The sequence below is a fragment of the Erinaceus europaeus genome, chromosome 16 (genome assembly GCF_950295315.1).
Source record: "Erinaceus europaeus chromosome 16, mEriEur2.1, whole genome shotgun sequence".
Taxonomy (NCBI): Eukaryota; Metazoa; Chordata; class Mammalia; order Eulipotyphla; family Erinaceidae; genus Erinaceus; species Erinaceus europaeus.
In genome coordinates, this window is record NC_080177.1 from 55,451,506 (window position 1) to 55,474,501 (window position 22,996).

At 41.2% G+C, this 22,996-nt stretch overlaps 1 protein-coding gene across 5 annotated transcripts in view; it reads right to left on the reverse strand.

Moving 5' to 3' along the window:
- The window catches only part of FMN1 (formin 1), a 446,009-nt gene that overhangs the window by 23,972 nt on the left and 399,041 nt on the right, over positions 1–22,996 (reverse strand). For all 5 annotated transcript variants that reach the window (XM_007521682.3, XM_060175174.1, XM_060175177.1 and 2 more), the window contains 2 exons: positions 13,955–14,006; positions 7,131–7,280 (listed from right to left, as the gene is read on the reverse strand). In XM_007521682.3, coding sequence (XP_007521744.2) covers positions 7,131–7,280; positions 13,955–14,006 — 202 coding nt within the window. The remainder of the gene's footprint in view (positions 1–7,130; positions 7,281–13,954; positions 14,007–22,996) is intronic.

The following is a 22,996-nucleotide window of genomic DNA, read 5'->3' on the forward strand; positions in this document are numbered from 1 at the left end:
GATGCAATACTAAATGACAGAAAAGGAGGACCTAGAGGGAGTTGAATTGTTATGTGGAAAACTAAGAAATATTACACATGAACAAACTACTGCATTTTACTGTTGACTGTAAACCATTAATCCCCCAGTAGACAGGAAAAAAATGAGAAAAAAAATGGCATAGAAGAAGAAACAAAAAAGTCAGAGGTTTTAAAAATCCAGGTGAACACACACGTTCTACACTAGGAGAAAGCCACTGTGAAAACAAGGCAAAAAGGCTGACTTTCAGAAGAAGGCTGAGTATCCTTGGAGGATTTTAAATGTAGATCAGAAGATTTGGATCTAAAACTTAGTGTAGAGCTCAGTTCTGGTAAGAAGACTTGGGAGGCCTTGGCAAAGAAGTGATAAGTAAAGCTATCAAAACAGTTGAGGCTGAGTAGGGAGAGAGAACATAGTGTATAAAAGAGGAACACAGATCCGAACCTTGGGAAAGGGCCAAACATAAAAGACTAGAAGCTACTTTCTACTATCCCTCTCCTCATTCACAGCATTTCTTTAATTTTGAAGTAGGGCTTGTTCTTCAGTGTGACAATTCTATTCACAAGTAGCTGGCTGGGATATTTACTCTGCATGTAATTGCACAAAACTGTCTTCAAATGTAACTTAGAACACTTCAAAGTTTTGCCACATAACTGGAGGGTGGTTATTTGTGTCATTAAAGGGGTGTTTGGAAATAGGAAGCTTCTTAGCAGTTACGTGAATAGAAAACACTTAACCACACAGCAGAACACTAAAGAAAAGAAAGTTAACTTGCTAGGAGTTACTGTAATGATCATGTAAGTCTGTCAGTAAAAGGCAGAATTCAATAAATTAAATTGTAGTTTATGGAGAATTTTCCAGGAAGAGAGCAATTGCTACAATGTCTACACTGCAATCAGTAACTCTTTTGTGGGTTATGTGATGGCCTCCCTACATCCCCAATTCCTGGTCCCAAAGTGACCTGAGCAACAGGGAGCTCTGAGAACAGCTTTTTGACAACCCCACAACAGCTCTGATCTATCTCCTGCCTAGACAATGGGAGTTCCATAACTAACCATAATAGCTGCAAGTAATCTCCTTAAAACAAAAACAGAACAAAGCCAAAAACCCACTCATTTCCCCATGGTGTAAATTATAGCTTATTTGTCTAACGAAATTTCTTATTTGCATTTCACATAAAGTTCACCAAACTCTTCTTTACTCATTACTTCACCATTATGGGGTTTCTAAAGGCACTTTTCAAGTTTTCTTTGGCTCAGGGTGAATTATTTGCCAAGATTTTATTCCTAGAGTCTGACTTCTCTGGGGATTCTCTACCTTTTGCAAATTTACAGCTTATCTGTGGGTGGTAGCAGTTTGTGGTATGTAAATGTGCATGAGTGAACTATGTGCAGTGTAGTCTACAGACATCCTAAGTCCTGAAATCTTTATTTACTTATTTTTTTTATAAGAAAGGACCCTATGTCATAGAGTGGTTAAACAGAAAAAAAAAAGGCAGTGTTGACACTTGCCAACTCTTTCAGTATAGCCCCTAATGAGCTTAAGAGCAAAGGTGAGGAAGATTACCTTAGACATGAAACATGATTTCTTAAACTATGAGAAGAGGGTTTCCAGATCCATAGAGGTTTTGAGCAAGAAGAGACCACCAGATTCCTGTTTCATTCCAGTCCATATATTTTACAGGAAGAGATGATCAGGCCACCCAGATAACAAGCAAATGGTGTGAACTTAGATCACATAGCAAATTAATGATGTAAAAATGAAGGTCTTCAATTCTCTAGCTAGAAGCTCCACCCCAGCCTTACTGAACACTGCTTATACTAAGATGTTATAAGAAAGGATCTGGCTGTTCAAAGTCACTAATTATCAGAGAAATGCAAATAAAGACAATGAGATGCCACAGATACTTGTCGTAGGGCTGTAGCCATCTTGACTTTGCATCAATGAATGTGTACTCCAGAAAACTATCCTTCATAAGTCCGACAGCGCAGTGGGTTAAGCGCAGGTGACGCACAGCGCAAGGACCTCATGTGCAGGGGCGTAGCTTCACAGACTTTGAAGTAGGTCTGCAGGTGTCTTTCTCTCCCCCTCTGTCTTCCCCTCCTCTCTCCATTTCTCTCTGTCCTATCTAACAATAACAACATAAATAACAATAATAACTACAACAACAATGAAAAACAACAAGGGCAACAAAAGGAAAAATAAATAAATATTAAAAAAACTATCCTTAGCTGAACAGGAAATGAATATTCTCTGCTACCTAAAATTGATTCCAAGTGGCTTACACAGTATTCAACACTTTTACTTCATGTGGAAGTAGTTTTGTTCATTTAAAACTATTATTATTGATCCTTAATTTCCCTCAACAATGATTTTGAATTTTAACTGACTTTCAAATATGTTTTTTAAAAAACCAAAAAGGTAAAATTCCTTTTCATGGGATCCCAAGCTATACTCAGCTACCCCTAAAAATTACAAGCTATTAGGCTTTCCTTTGGTTGCAAATTTTACTCTTGAGGAGGACTTTGTTATTAAGATTAGAACTCTGGTAAAAGCAAAAGAGAAAAGATAATACCAAACACCATTAAGTAGATGTCAGAACAAATCAATCATATTATTGCACTTATCAATAATTTCTTATTTATTTATTTATTTAATTATACAGGAGTATTGCTCAACTGTGGCTTATGTTGGTATTGGGGCCCTCAGAGCCTCAGGTATGGAAGTCTTTTGCATAACCCTACTATGCTATTTTTCCTGGCCCTTGTTGGCTAACTATAACAATTCAATTAATTGTGAACAATTCAAGTTCAACTGCCTACTTTACCACAATACATGTGATAGCAACAGTTTAAAAACAAAAGATTCTAGGCAGACAAGGGAAAATTTAAAAAAAAATCTGGGGAGTCTGGAGGTAGCACAATGGGTTAAGCACACGTGGTGCAAAGCGCAAGGACCGGCTTAAGGTTCCCGGTTCGAGCCTCTGACTCCCCCCATGCAGGGGAGTCGATTCACAAACGGTGAAGCAGGTGAAGGTGTCTGTCTTTCTCTCTCCTTCTCTGTTTTCCCTTCCTCTCTCCATTTCTCTCTGTCCTATCCAACAACAATGACATCAATAACAACAATAATTACTACATCAATAAAAAAGGGCAGCAAAAAGGGATTAAATAAATTAATCTTCACAAAAAAACCTAGGTATCTACAAACTATTGCATTTAATGTTGACCGTAAAAACATTTAATTCCCCAATAAAGAAAAAGAAAAAAAAAGCCCTAGGTATTAATCAGCTTGACTGAATGAGCTAACATATAGTAAATACACTGCCAATATTACTTACCAGATCTTTGTAAACAAGTTGCCTTAAAAATTGTTACTAGTAGTCATTAACATGGAAACATCTGGGAGTTGGGCTGTAGCGCAGTGGGTTAAGTGCAGGTGGCACAAAGCACAAGGATCTGCGGAAGGATCCTGGTTTGAGCCCTGGCTCCCCGCCTGCAGGGGAGTCGCTTCACATGGGGTGAAGCAGGTCTGCAGGTGTCTCTCTCTCTCTCTCTCTGTCTTCCTCTCCTCTCTCCATTTCTCTCTGTCCTATCCAGCAAGGACGACAACAATAATAACTACAACAATAAAACAACAAGGGCAACAAAAGGGAATAAATAAATATTAAAAAAATTTTTTTAAAACACATGTAAACATCTCTCTAAATATTTTAGGTTGGGAATCCTGGCTCCATCTCAAGACGTATAGCTGGAATGACAGAATGCCTGAGTTCGCTAAACTGAGAAGAACTGAGAAGGGTCCCATGAAGTCATGACCCTGGAGAGGTGTTGGTTTACAGAGTGTGAAGCAGGCAATTCACCAGCTGCATCCAGGAAGCAGCTCTGCTGCGGAGGATCACAGAGGAACATTCAGTATCACTGCCAGCCAGGGCCCATTATTAGTTCAGTCTAACTGCTGTGTTGGGCAAACAGTCCTTATATAGAACTATGATTAGGCATTTATGAAAAGCCATCATTTATATCTCCACTGCTTATTTTTGAAGGGTATGGATGTATTTAAAAATATGTATTAGTTCATTTTTGATGTTGTGTTATTTCCCCCCTCTCACTTTACTGGGGCAGGGCAAGTTAATGGTTTACAATATAAGTATTGATACACAGATACAACTTTTCATCTTCCCATGATAGGTGTCTTTAAATCACTCTTGCCCCCAATCTAGGTCCCTTTCCACTGTCATACATGAGGACCCCAATGCTTGTTTCATCTCTTTCCTTCCTTCCCCAGAACCCTTTGTTTTTTGTAAGAGAGATACAGATATACGGGGGGGGGGGGGGGGGGGGCACAAGAGTATTACTTTGGAACATGTGATGCCAAAGGTTAAATTCAGAACCTCATGCTTAAAGTCCAGTGTTTTATGCACATTGCTACCTCCTAGGCTGCATGGGGGATTGGGCTGTGGAAGAAATTCACGAAGGGCTAGGCCTGGAATTTGAAGCAAAGGGTAGACACTGAGGGCTCACTGACAGGCCTCCAGGTTTGATCATAGGGGCCTTGAAGCACCAGGGATCACACTCAAGGAGACGTCAAGCACAAAAATCCTGTTCCCTACCACTCACAACAACCTACTTTCTTACAGTGTCATTTAACTTTTCCTCTGCTTCTATTTTACACATTCACTTCAATTCCCATATGTCCACAGAGACAACGATGAAAAGGCATATTGGTAGACAATCTTAAAGTTCCTTGCCTTTGTTAAAAAAAAAAAAAAAAGGCTTTCTGAAAGAACACTTAGAAACTTAGCTATACTAGATCTGAAGTCTTTACCTCCTGAGAGACCCTTTAAAAGTAGTTATGAAAGGTCAAATGGTCAAACATATTGGTGTATTGCGAGTGAACAGATTATGCAAACATAAATCAATAAATTATGTATATACCTTTTCTCAAGTTGCAAAGAAGAGGAATACTGAATTGTGGAATTACACCTTTCGGTGTTTAGTAAGGAAATGATGTTATAACTTAACAGCTCATTTAAAAATTTTTTTTTATTTTTTATTTTATTATTTTTTAAATATTTATTTTATTTATTTATTCCCTTTTGTTGCCCTTGTTGTTTTATTGTTGTAGTTATTATTGTTGTTGTCATTGTTGTTGGATAGGACAGAGAGAAATGGAGAGAGGAGGGGAAGACAAAGAGGAGAGAAAGATAGACACCTGCAGACCTGCTTCACCGCCTGTGAAGCGACTTCCCTGCAGGTGGGGAGCCGGGGTTCGAACCGGGAACCGGAGGGTCCTTGTGCTTTGCGCCGCCTGCGCTTAACCCGCTGCGCTACAGCCCGACTCCCAACAGCTCATTTTAATTAGTGGGATTTTTTTTTTTGTCTTCTGTTCCACTTCAAATGATACTTTTTTTTTTTAGAGAGACAAAAAGGAGGAAGGGAGGGAGAGAGAGAGAGAGACAGAGACATTAATGCACTGAAGCTTCTTTTACCTCCTGGGGACTTAGCTTGAGCCTGAGTTGTGCATTTGGCAAAGCAACACACTAAGTGAGCTAGTTCACCTGCCCACAGATGACACTCTCATACATCCTTTCTGCAGAAGGAACAAAACCTGCTTGGAGTTAAAAACTCACTCTGCCCTTTGCAGAACAGGGGCTACTTGGCCAAAATAAGCATATGACAGAACAAAACTACTTCTTTGTGAACTGGTAATCTGTAGTCAGTCCCTTTCTTAGAAGCAGGAGCACATAATCTCTGTCTCTTTCTCTCTTACTCCCTACTCCTATATTCAGAGCTGAGGTTTCCCCTAGTTCCACCCCCCAACTAATAAAATCAGGAGGCCTTGCGGCAAGCAGTTTGATGTCCCCAGCAGGATACGGGAGTCAGAAGTGGCGCTGTAAATCCAGAGCTGGGCTTCAACGCTGCACTAAGTGTGGCCCGAGTCAATGAGATTTCCCTTTGATGCGAGTGCAGTATATTAATAGAAAAAGCAATCGCTTTTATTTGTCTGCACTGTCTGGGACAGCAAGGGTGCCTCATTTAGCCAGAGCCCACATGGAAATACACAGGGAAGCAATCTGTTGCAAATTAGCACTACTCCCCTTTCATTTACTAGCTAGTAATTGGAAGGGGTTAAGAAAGTGTAACTTCACAGGTCACGTGAGTGGATCTGCCTGTGTGGACCGACAATGCCCCCCGCCCCCATCCCTGGGGCAGTAATTCTTCCTTCTCGTCCACTCCATCTGAAAGAAAACACTGCTGAGTGTGATCCAGGCACACTTTGGGAGCTTTGAGAAGGCTGTTTTCTAGTCTTCTGAAGGGAGTATTTATGATTCTGTTAGAGTCTGACTTTTCCTTTTATTTCCCTTTTTAAAAAACTATTTATTTTATTTAATAGAAAAGAGAGAAATTGAAAGGAAGGGAGAGGTAGAGGGGGAGAGACAGAGACACCTGCTTCATCACTCGTGAAGCTTTCCTCCTGCAGATGAGGACGGGCTTGAACCTGGGACCTTGTGCATAGTAATGCATCCACTTAACCAGGTGTGCCACCACTTGGCCCATTATTTCCTTTTATTTGTTTATTCTTAATCAATTTAAAAAATGAATTATCAATGAGAAAGAAAGAGTAGCAGAGAGAGTGAATCAGAGCATCACTCTGGCATGTGGTGATGCCAGGGATTGAACTTGGGACATCCTGCTTAGAAAGTCCAATGATGTATTTACTGCACCATTTCCATGGGCCACCCTGCCTTTCTTTCTTTTAAAAAATATGTACCTATTTATTTCAATAGGACAGAGAGAAATTGAGAAGGGAGAGGGGGTAGAGAGGAAGAGAGACACTCGCAGTGTTGTTTCAGTGCTTGTAAAGCTTCCTCATTGCAGGTGGTGACCTGGAGACTTGAACCAGGTCTTTGCACATGGCATCATGTGTGCTCAACTGAGTGTGTTACCACCCAGCCCCCAGCATTTAAAAAAAATTTAATTTATTTTGATGATAGAGATACAGAGAGAAAGGTAGAGAGAGAGTGTGAGAGAGAGAGACCAGAGTACTGCTCAGCTCTGGCTTATGGTGGTGCTAGGGATTGAACCTGGGACCCTCAGAACCTCAGGCCTTACCTTTCTTTAGATATATTTTTGCTCTCCCGCTTCCAGATGGTCTTGAAGTCACTGCAGAACTCATACCACACCATGAACACGTAGTTGGGTGTGATCTCCTTCTCACCTGACTTCGGCTTCATCCCAAAATACCCTACAGTTGCTTCAAAGCTGCAACAAGAGTGAGATAGAGGGTAAGTAACTGTCAATACCAAAGGCCAATAGGGTGAGGAGAGGGGGCTCTGGGGCTGGAGCAAGCTTCTCACACACCTCTCCTCGTGTTAGAAGCCAGTGCTCAGGATGACTGTGATTTACCCTAGGCTTCAGAAAACCTGTCTGCTGAAATTCATTTACCAGTAAATTCAGCTAAGTATGGGATACCCCCAGGCACATTGTAGTATTTAATACCAGGTGAACTTTCTTTTTTGTGAGGGGGAGGGGAATATTGTAGGTAAAGTTATATGGATTTCATCTTTAATTGGCACCATCCACCTGCTCATTATTTTATGTTTAGTGATCTCCAGGGATATTGATGACACAGTGACGGTCTAGCATTAGCAGTGGTCAGCAAGTCCATGAGAAATAAGTGATATCTGTTGAGTGTTCATGGAAAATTGAAAGACCACTGTACCTTTATCCTGACATCTGCTAGCTTTGTCATTCTGGGTCAATTACTCCACATTGGAAGCTCCATTTTCTCAAGGGTTAAATAAAAGACTTAGAATTCTCTCTCTCTCTCTCTCTCTCTCTCTGTGTGTGTGTGTGTGTGTGTGTGTGTGTGTGTGTGTGTGCTTTAGATAAAGGTGGGGGGAAAGAAGAGAGAGAGAGAGGGAGAGGGAGAGAGAGAGAGAGAATGGAATGGGAATGGGAATGGGAATGGGAATGGGAATGGGAATGGGAATGGGAATGGGAATGAGAATGAGAATGTGTGTGGAAAGAAATCACAACACTGAAACTTTCTTCAGTGCTGTGGGTGCCAGGCTCAAACACAGGTTACACACATGGCAAAGTAGCACATTCTCCAAGTGAGCTATTTCACTGGCCCTAATACTATATTATCATTAAGAAACCTATGCTTTAAAGCTTAATGTGATACCAGACTACAAGCCACCAATGAACAGGAAAAAAAAAAGATTTAATGGAGAGACACATCATCATGTCCGATTTTCAAAGCATTCTCTAATCTGGTCAGAAAAGCATACAAACTTTTCCAAGGAAGGTCCCCAGATATCACTCACTTGCTAAGAGCTCCTGAGTTACCCCATGGGGCTCTGCTGCACACCAGACTACCCAGGCCTCCCAAGCAGCCCGTCTTGGAGGGACTAGCTTTGTGGCAATTTACAGCTCAGCACTCAAACTTTGCCTCCACCTACTCCACTCACCCCAAGCCTTACTAGCTCATTTACCATGAGTAAGCACACATAAATAAATGGCCCCCTTTTTCTAGGGTGTTGGAAACTCATCAAAGCAGGAGTGGCTGGCTTGCTTTATTACTCATTGCCCTATCATCTGTTCAGACACAGTGTGTTTTTGTGGCCATCCTGAATACGGAGTTTCTAATGGAACACTACTCAGTGGTGGCTGTAAAACCCCGAAGCCCCATGACTGTTGTGGAGCATACTTTCATCTCGTTCACAGTTATTAGGCAATATGTATCTCATAAGATTTTATCACATTTCACAGACAAACTGTTAATTGATTCCATGGATATGATTAGATGAGATCCAAGCTGGGGCAGTAGTGCTGAGGCCCATAAATTCTTTGAGCTTCTGTAAATAATAAATCTGTTTTTAATGCAAATTAAAACTACTGGTCAGGGAATTTTGGTTCCCAGTTAATAAAAAGCTAGAAGTGCATAAGTGGAGAAAGGCAGTGACTACCGTGATTTCTTAAGGGACTCTCTTACAATGGCAAACAGACTGACTTTGGAGCAAAACTACTAATAAAAATATAATCCAAAGGAATGATCACTTTCACTCCAGACACAACTAATTCTGTGGAAGTCAAAATATTGATAAAGCCAAAGTTTTATCACATACTTGCATTTCATTCAAAATGAAAACGGTGCTCTATGTACTTTTGCAATACAAAAGTACAGAGTGATGTAACCTAAAGGAACAGACCCTGAATTTCTTTTCTTATTGAGTCCGGGGGCTTTAGAATTAGAAAGGGGTTTATGGGCCAACTGGTTCAATGTTCTCATTTTACAGATGAGGAAACAAAGACCTGAAAAAGACCAAGTGACATTACTCATTGGCAGCTATCAGGCCTCTACTTAGTTCTTCTGGTTTTCTGTAAAAGGTCTTTGTCTACCTTGGCTCCCTGGTGCTCAGGCTTGCTAACATGGGCATTTGAGAAATCAGTCATTTTGCCATTTCAACTTTAGACATAGTTGCCCCTTGTGTCAGGCATAATATGCAGAACCCTCAGCAGAGCACATCATTTTTTCCCCCTCTGCCTCATAAGCCTCATTCTAAACAGAAGCTCATTTACTCCTGTATTTGTATAGAAGAGAAAGTCTGTTTGCTTTTAAAATGTAGAAGAACTCTTTTTTTTGGTCATTGCTTTGGGATGACTTCTTCATATATATGTTGAAAGAGACAGAGATAGAATGCTACAGCACTGGCCAGTCTTGAAGCTTGTTTGCTAACAGGGCAAAATTGTTGTACTATCCAGGTGAGCTATTTTTTCAAGCTCTGTAAAAACACATTATCTTCCCATTTCCCAACAGGATGTTGAAGAGTACAGGAAGTCCAGGCATTGGGTCATCCTGGCACCTCTGAAACTTTTTCGGAGTCTAGATGGTAAGATCAGCATATCACAAATACCCCTGGTAATTTTGGTGGTGGGTTGTCCTGGAGTTAGAGAAAAGCCATGTCACTGTCCTGCAGGGCTCACTTTTCTCAGTGTCACCTTGGTTCCCTAGTGGATTGCCAAGATCCTACTTACTAACCCTCAAAGGGAGGTGGGAGAAAAATTGAAGGAAATGACACATTTCATTAGTTTTTCCCAGAGTAGTCAAAGCAAGTGAACTTCTTGAGGAGTACTGAATAAAGTCTCACAGGATAGCCAGGCAGGCTTTGGCACTGAACAACTTTGACACAGATGAATTTACTCAGAGGACTTGCATTACTTGTTTTCTTGGTTGAGGGGGAAGGTAAAAGCTGGACTGTGAACTCACAGCTATTTTAATGATTACACTATTCTCCCCAAATAAGCCTCTTCAAATTCAATTTTGGTTCACAGAAGACTGATTTTTGATTCCTTCTCCCTCCTTTCCTCCCTCCCTGCTTCCCTTCCTTCTTTCCACCTCTCTCCTTTTTGAGCACTGCTCAGTTCTGGCTTACAGTGGTGCCAGAGATTGAACTTGGGATCTCAGAACCTCAGGCATGAGAGTCTTTTGCATAATCACCCTGCTGTCTCCACAGCTGGGAGACTAATTTTTGAAGATCTCTTGAAACATAGGCATGGCAGCTTCAGGCATTTAAAGATGAGGAGAATGTTCTGTAATGGGCAGATGTACAATAATGCTACTTTTTTTTTTTTTAAACATTTCTGTTGGTCAGCACATACATAAAATAGTTTTGAACTTTCAAGAGTTTGATTTCAATGTTTTGTCTCCCAAAGCTTTCTTTTTCTTGTCCTCTAAACGATTCTGATTCCTTTCCTGTCTGCTATCATTCCCTGTCTGATTTCTATCTTTTTAATCCAGCTAAACATTTTTAAAGTACAGACAGTGATTTCCATCAAAGAGCCCCTAGCAAAGTGAACTCTTTTCCTTCTGCAGCATTGGGATGGCAAAGCGGAACACATCCACTTAACGTTTTACACGCATGCCTTGAGAAACTGCTTAGGAAAAGCAAATATTCCTTACCCTCAGAGTAAATTGTTTCTCTTGAGAGTCAAACACAAGAATTGACTAAATCTCACACAAATATTACAACACTGACCACCAACCTCCTGGAAGAAAGGGAACCAAACAATTGTGGCATCTCTATTCAAGACGGGCTGTGGGCCGTGCATATTTCATGTCTGACATGAAAGCGGGGACTACCTTGGCCGCAAAAGCACGGAAAATGCTGACAACCAAAATTTACAACCCCCTCGGCATAGCTAATGCACAGCAGCAGCCTTGGGCCAGACTCTTGAAGAAATATCCCAAATCTGACATCCCCTACGGAAATCATATTTCTGGTGGATCCCTTATTCATGTGTCTTGTGGATGATCTCTTCTTCACAGGCAGAATATTTCTGTAACATGGGCCAATACTACTTTTACAGACAGAGGAAAGCAAACTCAGCAAGGGGCACTAAATCTGAAAAAAATATACATAACGGTGTAATTGCTTTGGCCTGCAAAGATGATCATGCTACGATGATAATCCTGACCCTGGGAACTGAACAGAATACAAAATGTACATGAACCCCATACTCATCTGCCTTTGAGTTTATAGTGGTGACATTGGTAGGTGGAGACAGGATGGGGGTGCCTGTCTGATTATAGCTGACAACACTGTTTACAAACTTCCAGAACTCTCAGAAACCATGACTGAGAAAATACTTTGTTCCTCCTCTCACCACACACTTCTCATTCTCACTTTTCCTTACAAGTTGTTTCTTGCCCACCACCCTTCCCACCATGTTCTAGTACTCTTAGACTTGTTACCAAAAAAATTTATATTCTTTCTCTTAAATGAATAAGGAAAAGTTCCTTATCTGCTTCTCCTGAGAGAGAAGGAAAAAAGGAAGATACCTGGAAGTAGTAATAGGTATAGAAGTGACTTGGAAAGGAAGTGAAGGCAAGATTGTTAAAAATATGGGGGAAAATATATAGCTAGAGATAGATATAGAATCAGCCCAGTATCTGTGACCTTGAGAACCATATCCCTATTATCTTACTATTTTGTAAATAAATATTAATTCACTAATAAAAAAAAAGAGGGGTGTGGGTAGTAGTGCCTCTGGTTGGAAACACATGTTATAATGTGCAAAGACCTGGGTTCAAGCCCCCATCCCCACCTGCAGGGGGAAAGCTTCACAATTTACTTAGGATTATGAAAGATCTCTTCCAACTTACTTATGATTATTTTTTTGTTGTTACCAGAATTATCATTTGGGTTTGGTGCCAACATAATAGCCTCACTATTCCTTGTGATTTTCTTTTCTCTTTTTATATACCTTTTTTTCTTTCTTTTCTGATAGAACTAGAGAAGGAGGAAGAGGTGGAGGAGAAGCAGCAGTCTGAAGCACTGCTTCACTGCTCATGAAACATCACCTCTGCAGTTGGGACTGTTGCTTGAACCTGTATTTTTTGAGTATGGCAATGTGAGCTGTCTATCAGGCACACCACTGAAGTCCCTTTCCCTCACTTTTTTTTTCTGAATGGAATATATTATTATTATTTAATTGATTTAATAATGATCGACAAGATCATGGGATAAGAGGGGTACAATTCCACACAATTCCTACCACCAGAGTTCTGCATCCCATTCCCTCCATTGGAAGCTTTCTTATTCTTCATCCCTCTGGGAGTATGGCCCTTTTTTTTTTTTTTCTTAATGTGGCACCAAGGCCTCATACATACATAATACTACAGCTCAGGGCCAATTTTCTCATTCTCCTTCTTCAGAGTTAGAAAGGAGAGATAGAAAAAGACACACAGATTGGAGAGACACCACAGCATTACTCCACTCTCTTTGGAGCTCGCCCCGCCCCCCAGCACTACCCATGGTGCTGCCATGTTCATCATGGGATGAGACCCAGGACCTCGTGCATGGTATGAAGTGAACTGATACCCATCTGCTCTTCTATTTCTGAGGGAGTGTTCTAAATATAGAGAAACCTGTCTCCTCTTATCCTTCATTTGCTATATACTCTAGGGCCTAGGAGAGACAAGCAATCTTCCCATTTTGTTGCCCTTGTTGTTGTTATTGTTACCATTGCTGTTGCTGAATAGGACAGAGAAATCAAGAGAGGAGGGAAGACAGGGAAGGGAAGACAGGGAGGGGAAAAGAAAGACAGACACCTGTAGATCTGCTTCACTGCTTATGAAACGACCTCTCTGCAGGTAGGGAGCCAGAGGCTTGAACAGGGATCCTTACACCAGTCCTTGCGGTTCACACTATGTGCTGCGCTACTGCCTGGTCACCAATAAATAAAATATTTTAAAAGTTAATTCATTAGTTAATTAATTGCCACCAGTTTTTTTTTTTCCTGCTGGGGTTTCATACACAAGTATACCATTCCTGGTGGACCATTATTATTATTATTATTTCCTTTCTTTAGGAAGTGAGAAACATAAGAGAGATCAGAGCACTGTTCCTGAAACTTAATGTTCCCATGTGGTGGCTGGGGGTGGGGGAGCTGAACCCCAGTTCCTGCACATGACAATGCCTGTACTCTACTGGACAAGCTATCTCTTAGCTCCTTGCTTTCATGCAAATTTTTTAGGAGCAGAGGACAGGCACACAGATGGGAACTGTGTCATGACATAGAAGTCACTTGAGTCAATTTTGGCTGAGTCTATCCTTGTTGAGGAAAAGCATCACTATACTATGAGTTCCCTGCCACTCCCGAGAGTCTCTAGCTGCTCATGGTTGTCTAGTCTTCAGAAGTAGGGTGGTGAGTCAATTAAAAATCAGTCATGAAGGGAAAAACACTGTGTGATCCTACTTATACGTAGTGCTATGACTTGTCAAAGTCAGAAGGATGGGGGAGGAGAGAATGCAGGGAGCCATGGATAAGTGGATGCAGGTGATGACTGTCTTAGCAATGCTAAGGGCCTAAACCCCAGTACTTAACAACAACTAATGAGAAAGAAGGTGTGCTCTACCAGAGCTGCTTACCTTTTCTGCGCATTCTCCAAGTGGCTGACTTCTGTTTTATGCTCTTTTTTGGCTGTGAGAGAAAAATAAGTGTAATTTAGACTGGATTTTCCCCATTATATCTCTTGTGTAATAATCTTCTAACTTTGATTATATCTAATGGCTCTCAAAATAAGTTTCAATTCAGTGGTTGGTGACTCTACCGTATATTCTGGAGAAAGATATTGATTTTTCCCACAGTCTGTATAACTGGGCTCCTTGATCCATTTGATTCTTTTTCTCCCCTCAGAGTCTGGGCCTCGCACATGCATTTCACCACTCATCCATCGGCTGATTTCTTCATTCAGAAAACAGACAGAAAGGGAGGCATGCTACAGCACTGGACCTTCCTCTGGTGTTGTGACACTTTGGCATGGTGTCAAGGCTCAAATCTGGGTAGGCACGTATCCAGTGCCCAGTGCCCAATCTCTAGAGTCCCTCTCATTCCATTCAGGTCTCAGCTCAACTACTACCTTCCCTGTCCTTACTAAAAGTTCACCCCTTCCCGCAAATGTACTTTATTTATATTAACATTCCCCCCACAGTGTCTCCCTACCTGACAATTTGTTTATTACAATGACAACTAAATACAAGTTCCAGGAGAGCACTGACTTCATCTACTTGTGTTCTGCTGTATCTTTTTCAACATGAAAAAGCACCTATAAAATTCATTTTAGTTTAAAAACACACATGCTAGTCTTTATAAGGTGGTTTATAAAGAGAGATGCCAAGTTTGCTATATGTAAAACTTTAAGAATTATGAGTAAAGGCTAAAGAAGAATGTCAATATGTTACTACCTCCAAGTCACTAAACTTCAACTAACAAAAATGATTTATTTATTTATTTTTTTATTTATATATATTTTTTGCCACCAGGGTTATCATGATGCTACCATTCCTGGTAACCAGATTTTTTTTTTTCATTTTCCTTTTTTGATAGAGGATGAGATAGAGAGAGAACACACACACCCATACACTGATAGACAAAGAGGAGCAACACCTACAGCATTGCTCCATTGCATGTGCAGCCCTCCCCCATATACACACAAGCTTGAACCCAGGTCCTCACACATAATAATGTGAACTTTATGAGTTGTGCCACCACCCATTATAATTATAGCTATCAGTTGTATGATTTCCCTCTATATTCCCAGTAAAAACCTCTGAATTAGGCTGGTTCTTTGCCAGTCAGATGCAGAAGAGTGACCTCCGACTCTCCTAGATTAGTAAGTTCTCAAAAATGTGAACCCACTAGTGATTTGTTCCCACCCAGTGGTTCTTTCTTTTTTAAATTCACAATATATATATTTAATATTTTAAACTTTATTTTAAATTTTATATGACAGAGATAAACTGAGAAGGGAAGGGGATGGATAAAGAGAGTGAGTGAGAGAAAGATACCCATAGTACTATTTCGTGAAGCTTCCCCATTACAGGTGGGAAGTGGGGGCTTGAACCCAGGTCCTTATGCATGGTAACACATACACATAACCTCGTTCACCACCAGCCAGTCTCCTTAACTGTATGCATGGCCAAATAAGAAGATTATTTCCTTTGAAGTCTGACTGACCTCCCTGGAGTACCCGTGCTAGTCCCTAGCACTAGATGATATCTAACTGGCTACTTTCCTGCTGTACTAAGTAGACTGTGGGCTGGCTATCACTCCACATAAATTAACTGATTGAGAATTTTTTTACCCAAACTGAATTAAAAATACAATTTTACAGTTGTTGGTCTGCTTCTAATTCTGCTTCTAAGACCCCTTCTGTTTTGATCATCACATTAGGTTCACTTGCATTGCTTAATGTAAATAGACTATGGTCTATTTACATAATCATTGTTTTGTTTGAGACCCGCACTGGTTTAATCCCCACTGGTTCGAGCAATTTTTCCACTTCGCCCCCTCTCCTAGTGACATCCTGTTTTCCACCCTTTAATCCCCACTGGTTCGAGTGCTTTCTCCTTCTCCCCACCCCCTATCCTACGTATTTCCTCTTCTGATCTGACACTTCTGCCTCAGGAGATATAAAGGACAGGATTTTCTAACGAAGAGAGATTAGATAGATTGCACTGGATTCCTGCTCATTAATAAAGATTGAACTGTGTTCCCAGCTCAGCCATGAGTCCCTGGTCATCTGTCTCCCGCCCACGAAGCTGACCCGGCATATTGGTGCCTGAACAGGGACCAGCATACAGTGGCTCCATGAAAATAGTTATTTGGACAAAAAGGTTTTAAATATTTAATAATAATATAAAGAAGTAATAAACTATAGAGCCTCCAAGGAACTGGGGGAAAGAAGCTTCTGGAGAGGAAGAAGAATCTAGAGCTCTCTATAATTCCTAAGAGCCTTCTTTTAAACAAAAACAATATCATTTCCAGAGGACATTGTAGGCTCTTCCAGTCTAAAATATTTCTTTCGGGATTGGCTCACTTAATGATGGTTTTTTTGGTCAGTACCAGACCACCCCATCAGCTGGGGCCCTAGTCAGGGAATCTTTGGCTACCCACACAGATATGATGGGCCTAGACCTCTAACAGATCCCTCTCTCCACCATCATTGGTCACTTCTATCAGGAACATCATCATAAGCCCTCTCATGGGCCACTCCAAGAACTTGTCCTCTATAAAGTAGCAATGGTAGGGACTTCCCCACTCTCCAAAGGGAGGCTGGGTCATCACTCAAGGAAGACTGAGCCTGAAGTAAGTATAGCCTGGAATATTCCCAGCTATTACCACAAACTGTAAGCGCAGACCAACAGGGATTCAGAGGTTACACAGGCTATTGTGCTAAATATGAATCTACATGGGCCCTGGGCTAGGTCGATGGGGGTAAATAGTTAATTTTATTCATAGATTTTATTCAAGTTTGGGAGCTACTCTAGCCCTAACCCAACTTTCTTTTCTTTTTTTTATATATTTATTTAGTTTCCCTTTTGTTGCCCTTGTTTTTTATTGTTGTTGTTGATGTCATCGTTGTTAGATAAGACAGAGAGAAATGGAGAGAGGAGGAGAAAACAGAAAGGGGGAGAGAAAGATAGACACCTGCAGACCTGCTTCACCGCCTGTGAAGTGACTCCCCTGAAGGTGGGGAGCCAGGGGCTCAAACCAGGATTCTTAGGCTGGTTCTTGCATTTCACGCCACTTACTGCTTAGCCTGCTATGCTACCGCCGACTCCCACTAACCCAATTTTCTAGTTCTTTTCCCACCACCAGAGTTCTGTTTCTCCAATCCCTCCACTGTAAGCTATTGTAGTTCTCTTAAGGTTGCAGATATGGGTTAACTATTATTTCTACAACTGTCCATATTTGTATATACTTGTCCATTTTCCCTAAATTTTCTATTATATTTATTTATTTGATAGAGACAGCCAGAAATTGAGAGGAACGACGATACTGAGAGGGAGAGAGACAGAGAGACACTTGCAGCTCTGTTTCACCACTTGTGAAGCTTTCCTCCCTGCAGGAGGGAACCAGGGGCTAGAACCTCGGTCCTTGTGCATGGTATCATTTGCTCAACCAGGTGTACCACCACCTGCCACCACCCCCCATTTCTTTTTTTCCTATGGTTCCATCTTCTCTTCCTTTCCAAGTTACACATGCACCGATTACTACATCTAAATGTTCCTCCCTTTTTCCTCTTTGCTCCTCAGGTCCTCATGGAGTTGGAGTTCAGAGCCCCTGATCATCTTCCCCCTGTCACTCCTCCTCCTGGGAGTATGAACCAATTTTTTTTTGTTTTGTCTCCAGGGTACCTGTACCATGAATCCACTGCTCCCAGAGGCCATTTTTCATTTTATTGAATAGGACAGAAAGAAATTGAGAGGGAAGGGTCAGATAGAGAGGGAGAGAGAAAGACAGACACCTGCAGACCTGCTTCACTGTCTGTGAAATGACTCTACTGCAGGAGAGGAGCCGGGGGCTTGACCTGTGATTCTTGTACAGCACTTTGTATAATGTGTGATTAACCCAGTGCACAACTACCTGACCTCTGAACCAAAATTCTTTATGGAGGTACAGAAGGTGGCAATTCTGGCTCCTGCAATTGTTTCTCCACTGGAGAGAGGCCTTGGTAGGTTGATCCATACCCCTAGCCTGTTTTTATCTTTCCCTAGTGAGGTAGGGCTCTGAAGATAATTTCTTTAAGCTGTCAGTTCTATCCAGAGGTGTGACAAGTTTCTTGTTTTGGACAGTAAGTCCAGTTCTCTGCGATTCACCTCCTTGTCAATTTAAATTTTAAAAAAATTATCTTTATTTATTTACTGGATAGAGACAGGAGTCAACAGGGGAGGGAGTGATAGAGAGGGTGAGAGACAGAGAGACACTTGCAGCACTGCTTCACCGCTTGTGAAGCTTTCCCCCTGCAGGTGGGGACTGGGGGACTCGAAGCTGGGTCCATGCGTATTGTAACATATGTGCTCAACCAAGTGCCTCCTCTCCCCCTTTGCCCCGCAGTCAATTTACAGGGAAAAGGAAACAATACTTTCATGACTGACATACTTACTAGCCTCACTCTATTCAGGATGAATCATGGTCACACTGTCCATAAGCTCTCAAACAAGCCCCTGCTGCTTCTCATTTTGTTTCTTGTTCCTATCACATGGGGCTCTTCCTTGGGCTGACACTCTATCTGATTCATTTTCCTTTGTTGTTGTCCCTCCCAGAGGCTGACATTCTCAGACACAGAGGAAAAGAGGGAGAGACACACAGCACTGAATCTTCCCCTGGTGCAGTGGGGGCTGAGCTAGAACATGGGCTGTGCTCATGGCAAAGCAGGTGCACTATCCAGTTGAGCTATTTTGCCTGCCCTGTATTTTATCTTAAAAGTTCTTCTTTTGGGAGTCAGGCGGTAGAACAGTGGGTTAAGTGCAAGTGGTATAAAGCACAAGGACCGGCTTAAGGATCCCATTTTGCGCTCCCAGCTCCCCACTTGCAGGGGAGTCGCTTCACAAGTGGTGAAGCAGGTCTGCAGGTGTCTATCTTTCTCTCCCTCTCTCTCCATTTCTCTCTGTCCAATCCAACAATGACATCATCATCAACAACAATAATAACTACAACAATAAAACAACAAGGGCAACAAAACGGAATAAATAAATAAATATTTAAAGTTCTTCTCTTGACTCGACTTTAACTGCTAGCTAGCATCTAAAGTCACTTGCTTGTAAGCTGATTTTTCTGTTAGACTCTGGCTTTTGAAGGCAGCAGCCAGGCTCTATTAAGTAGTGTTTCTCAATCAACACTTAGTATGTCACTTGTGCTATTTACCAGTGGCTAAACTGACAGTAGTGAAAACTTCATCATTATCTCACCAGGGGACCAAAGTCCATCCCTTGGCATAACAATTTTCTAGTCATATTTCAGTCAATTTTCATAACAATTTTCTATTTTTTCATTTTCTTTTTGCAGAAGAGCCTTCGAGAGAATCAAAGTATGAGAGAGCACTCTTTTTCTCCTGTTGGATTTCATTTTGGATTGCTTGAATATTTGCACTAGTGTACCACAAGTATGAGGAACATTAACCTTTGGGTTTTATCTACCTCAGATGGTTTTTAAAAGACAGTAACTAGAAAAAAAACTAAACAGGCCTCTTTAGAAGTAAAATGACAATTCCATAAAACATGCTTAAGCACATCCATCTTCTCCATTAATCAAGATGCCCAAAGTTTTGTGCTCAAAAGGGTGGCATTTTGGCACCGAAAGTGGCTGAAGGTGATAGCTGTTCATCAAACCAAGTGGGGCTTTCATGTCTTCCATGATGAAGTTCTATTTATGGAGCTGCATCTGGGAAGGAGTAAGCTGTGAAAGGAGGGGAGAGAACAGAGGGTGGACTATCTTCCCTGCACTCTTTACACAGCCTATTACACTTTAATATACCATGGTTTATGAACCTGACATGGCTGGTGTAAACCAACAGGACACACAGTTAAGAAGCTGTTTTTATTACAGCTCTACAAATAGAGGAGCCGGGGGACGCTAACAAGGAAACAAAAGGGCTGTGCTCCTTCATGTGGGAGCCATCTGAGTTAGAAATATCTTCCCCACTCTATAATGAAAAGAACCATGCAATTTTTGATAACATGTATTTTTTTAAATAATAAACAGCTATTTGGGGGTTCAACGAGTACAGTTTAAGTATCACAATGTATTTTTTTTTCTTTAGATTTATCGTTGGAGCTTGGTGCCGGCCCTACAAACTCACTGCTCCTGAAGGCCATTTTTCACTTTTTTCCTTTTTTTTTCCTTTCTTTCTTTCTTTCTTTCTTTCTTTCTTTCTTTCTTTCTTTCTTTCTTTTTCTTTCTCTCTCTCCCCCTCTCTCCCTCCCTCTCTTTTCTAGGACAGAAAGAAATTGAGAGAGGAGAGAGAGATAGAGAGGGAGAGAAAAAGGTACCTGCAGACTTTCTTCACCACTTGTGAAGTGTTCCTCCTGAAGGTTGGATGCAGGGGGCTCACATTTGATCCTTGAATGGGCCCTTTACTTAGTATTATGTGTGCTTAACCACCTGGCCTCTAGTTTTTTTTAAAGCTTTTATTTATATTAATGAGAGACAGACACATAGATCACTACTCTGCTCTGGCTCTTGGTGATGATGGGGACTGAGCCATGAGACTTTTGAGCCTTAGGCTAGCTCACTGGCCTGCACTATATATTTCTAAGTGTTCACTAGATTATGTGCCTGGTTCATTCTTTATAGTAACAACTGCTCTCGCTATAGTAACTAAATGCCAATAAAAGCAAATATTTTATCACTTACAGTTATTACAAGTAATCAGAATGTGAGTTTCATTGCAATCTAGATAAATTTATTGACACTTCAGAGGTCAAATCCCTGCTAAAGAGTTCCATGACACCTTCACCATTTCTACGCTACTTTCACCTGCACTGAGGATGTTGCCCCTACAGGTAAGACAGAATTCACTTGTGAGAATTCGACTTCCAGAGGTGGAGCTACGAGCAGCAGATCGCTTTCTCTCCTCTCCTCTCCTCTTCTCTCCCGGATCAACTAGGAATACCAAAGGAGACCACCCGGGACCGAAATAAGACAGGACTAGAATGACCACAGGAACCCAGTAAATCACTTCTTCTTCTAGCGTTTGCCCTTTTTCCGTAGCCAGTCAACAGCGTCAGGTTGAAAGCTGTCAGGAGCTGCTTGTTGCTGGCTTTGAAAGTGACTGGGATCCATGTGGTGAGTACAAACACGTGTGGCTGGTGACAGAGAGGAGAGAGGAGCCTAAGGAGAGACTAAGTGACTGCTAACAGTTTAGCAGTTTATCAGTTGAGACACCACCTCCAGTCTGCTCCACCAACAAGGGGACAGCTTAAGGGAGGAGAGGACTCCCCAGAGACTCACCAAGTGCAACTCTGAGTCTCCATTGCTACTACCCTCAGAATCTGGAGCAGCGACAGGGAGGGACACCAGGGGACAGAGATCTAACCAGGAAACTCAGGAGAAGACCTATACCTCAGTGGCATAGCTGAGGGGCTGTGAAAGTCTCTTTGAATAAACACTGGATTATCTCTGCCACACGCTGCTTTATCTCTTGGTCAGGAGTCAGTGATTAAGCTAAGAAGCCTATTGATAGTTTAAAAGCCCTCAGGCACCCATAGCCTACAGGGAAGAAAAAAAAAAGGCTTTTAAACCACTGAGCTCCAACTCAGGGATTGAAACAACTGTTAATTTCCACCACAGTAAACCCTTTAATTAGCTTACTTAGACACAAGTCAATCCAGGCAATAGTGATCAATAATTTGAAAAGTACTGATAAAGGGAACTCATAACATAATATATAAAATGGTTAAAACAACAAGAAAAAATCGAACCAGGACAAGAGTCCAGCTAAGAGTCCTCCAGAGGGTGAAGCACAAAATAACGAGTTCAACATCCAAACATTAGCTAAGGAAATAATAACAGGAGTGAGTAAAGAATTTGAAAAAATTGTAATCAGAAATACAGGAACAACAAATGAGAATATGGAAGAAAATACTAATTATCTCATGGTCATTAGAGAGCTGAAAGCTGAAATCGCTGAGCTAAGAATGCAACTAGCTGAACAAGATAAAACAGTATCAGAAGAGGGCAACAAAATAGATGAACTCCAGAAAATAGTAGAGGGCAGAGAGACTAGAATAAATGAGGCTGAAGACAGAATTGGCAAGATTGAGGATGATTTAGAGACAACTAAAAAAGAAGTAAGAGATCTCAAAAAGAGATTAAGAGATGCTGAAAACAACAACAGAGTCCTATGGGATGACTTCAAAAGAAACAATATACGCATTATTGGCATACCAGAGGAAGAAAGAGAAGGAGAGGAAGAAAGCATTTTCCAGGCCATAGTAGCTGAAAACTTCCCTAGTCTAGACATCAAAGACATAAAGATTCAAGAAGCCCAGAGGGTCCCAAACAGAATTAACCCAGACCTAAAGACACCAAGACATATCATACTTAGAATGGAAAGGAATAAGGATAAAGAAAGGATCCTGAAAGCTGCAAGAGTAAAAACAAAGAGTCACCTACAAAGGAAAACCCATAAGATTAGCAGCAGACTTCTCCATACAAACACTACAGGCCAGAAGAGAATGGCAAGATATCTATCGAGTACTCAATGAGAAAGGCTTTCAGCCAAGAATACTATATCCTGCTAGACTGTCATTCAGACTAGATGGAGGCATCAAAACCTTCTCAGACAAGCAACAGTTGAAGGAATCAACCATCACCAAGCCTGCCCTGAAAGAAGTTCTGAAAAGTCTCCTATAAACAACCAGACCACCACAAATAGGACATATATCAAAACACTCTAAAACTCTACAAGAATGGCGTTAAAATATCTTCAATCTTTGATATCAACAAATGTCAATGGCCTGAATTCACCTATTAAAAGACACAGAGTAGGAAGATGGATCAGAAAACACAATCCAACAATATGCTGTCTACAGGAAACCCACCTAACTCAACAAGACAAACACAGATTTAAAGTGAAAGGATGGAAAACTATCATACAAGCCAATGGCCCACAAAAAAGGGCAGGA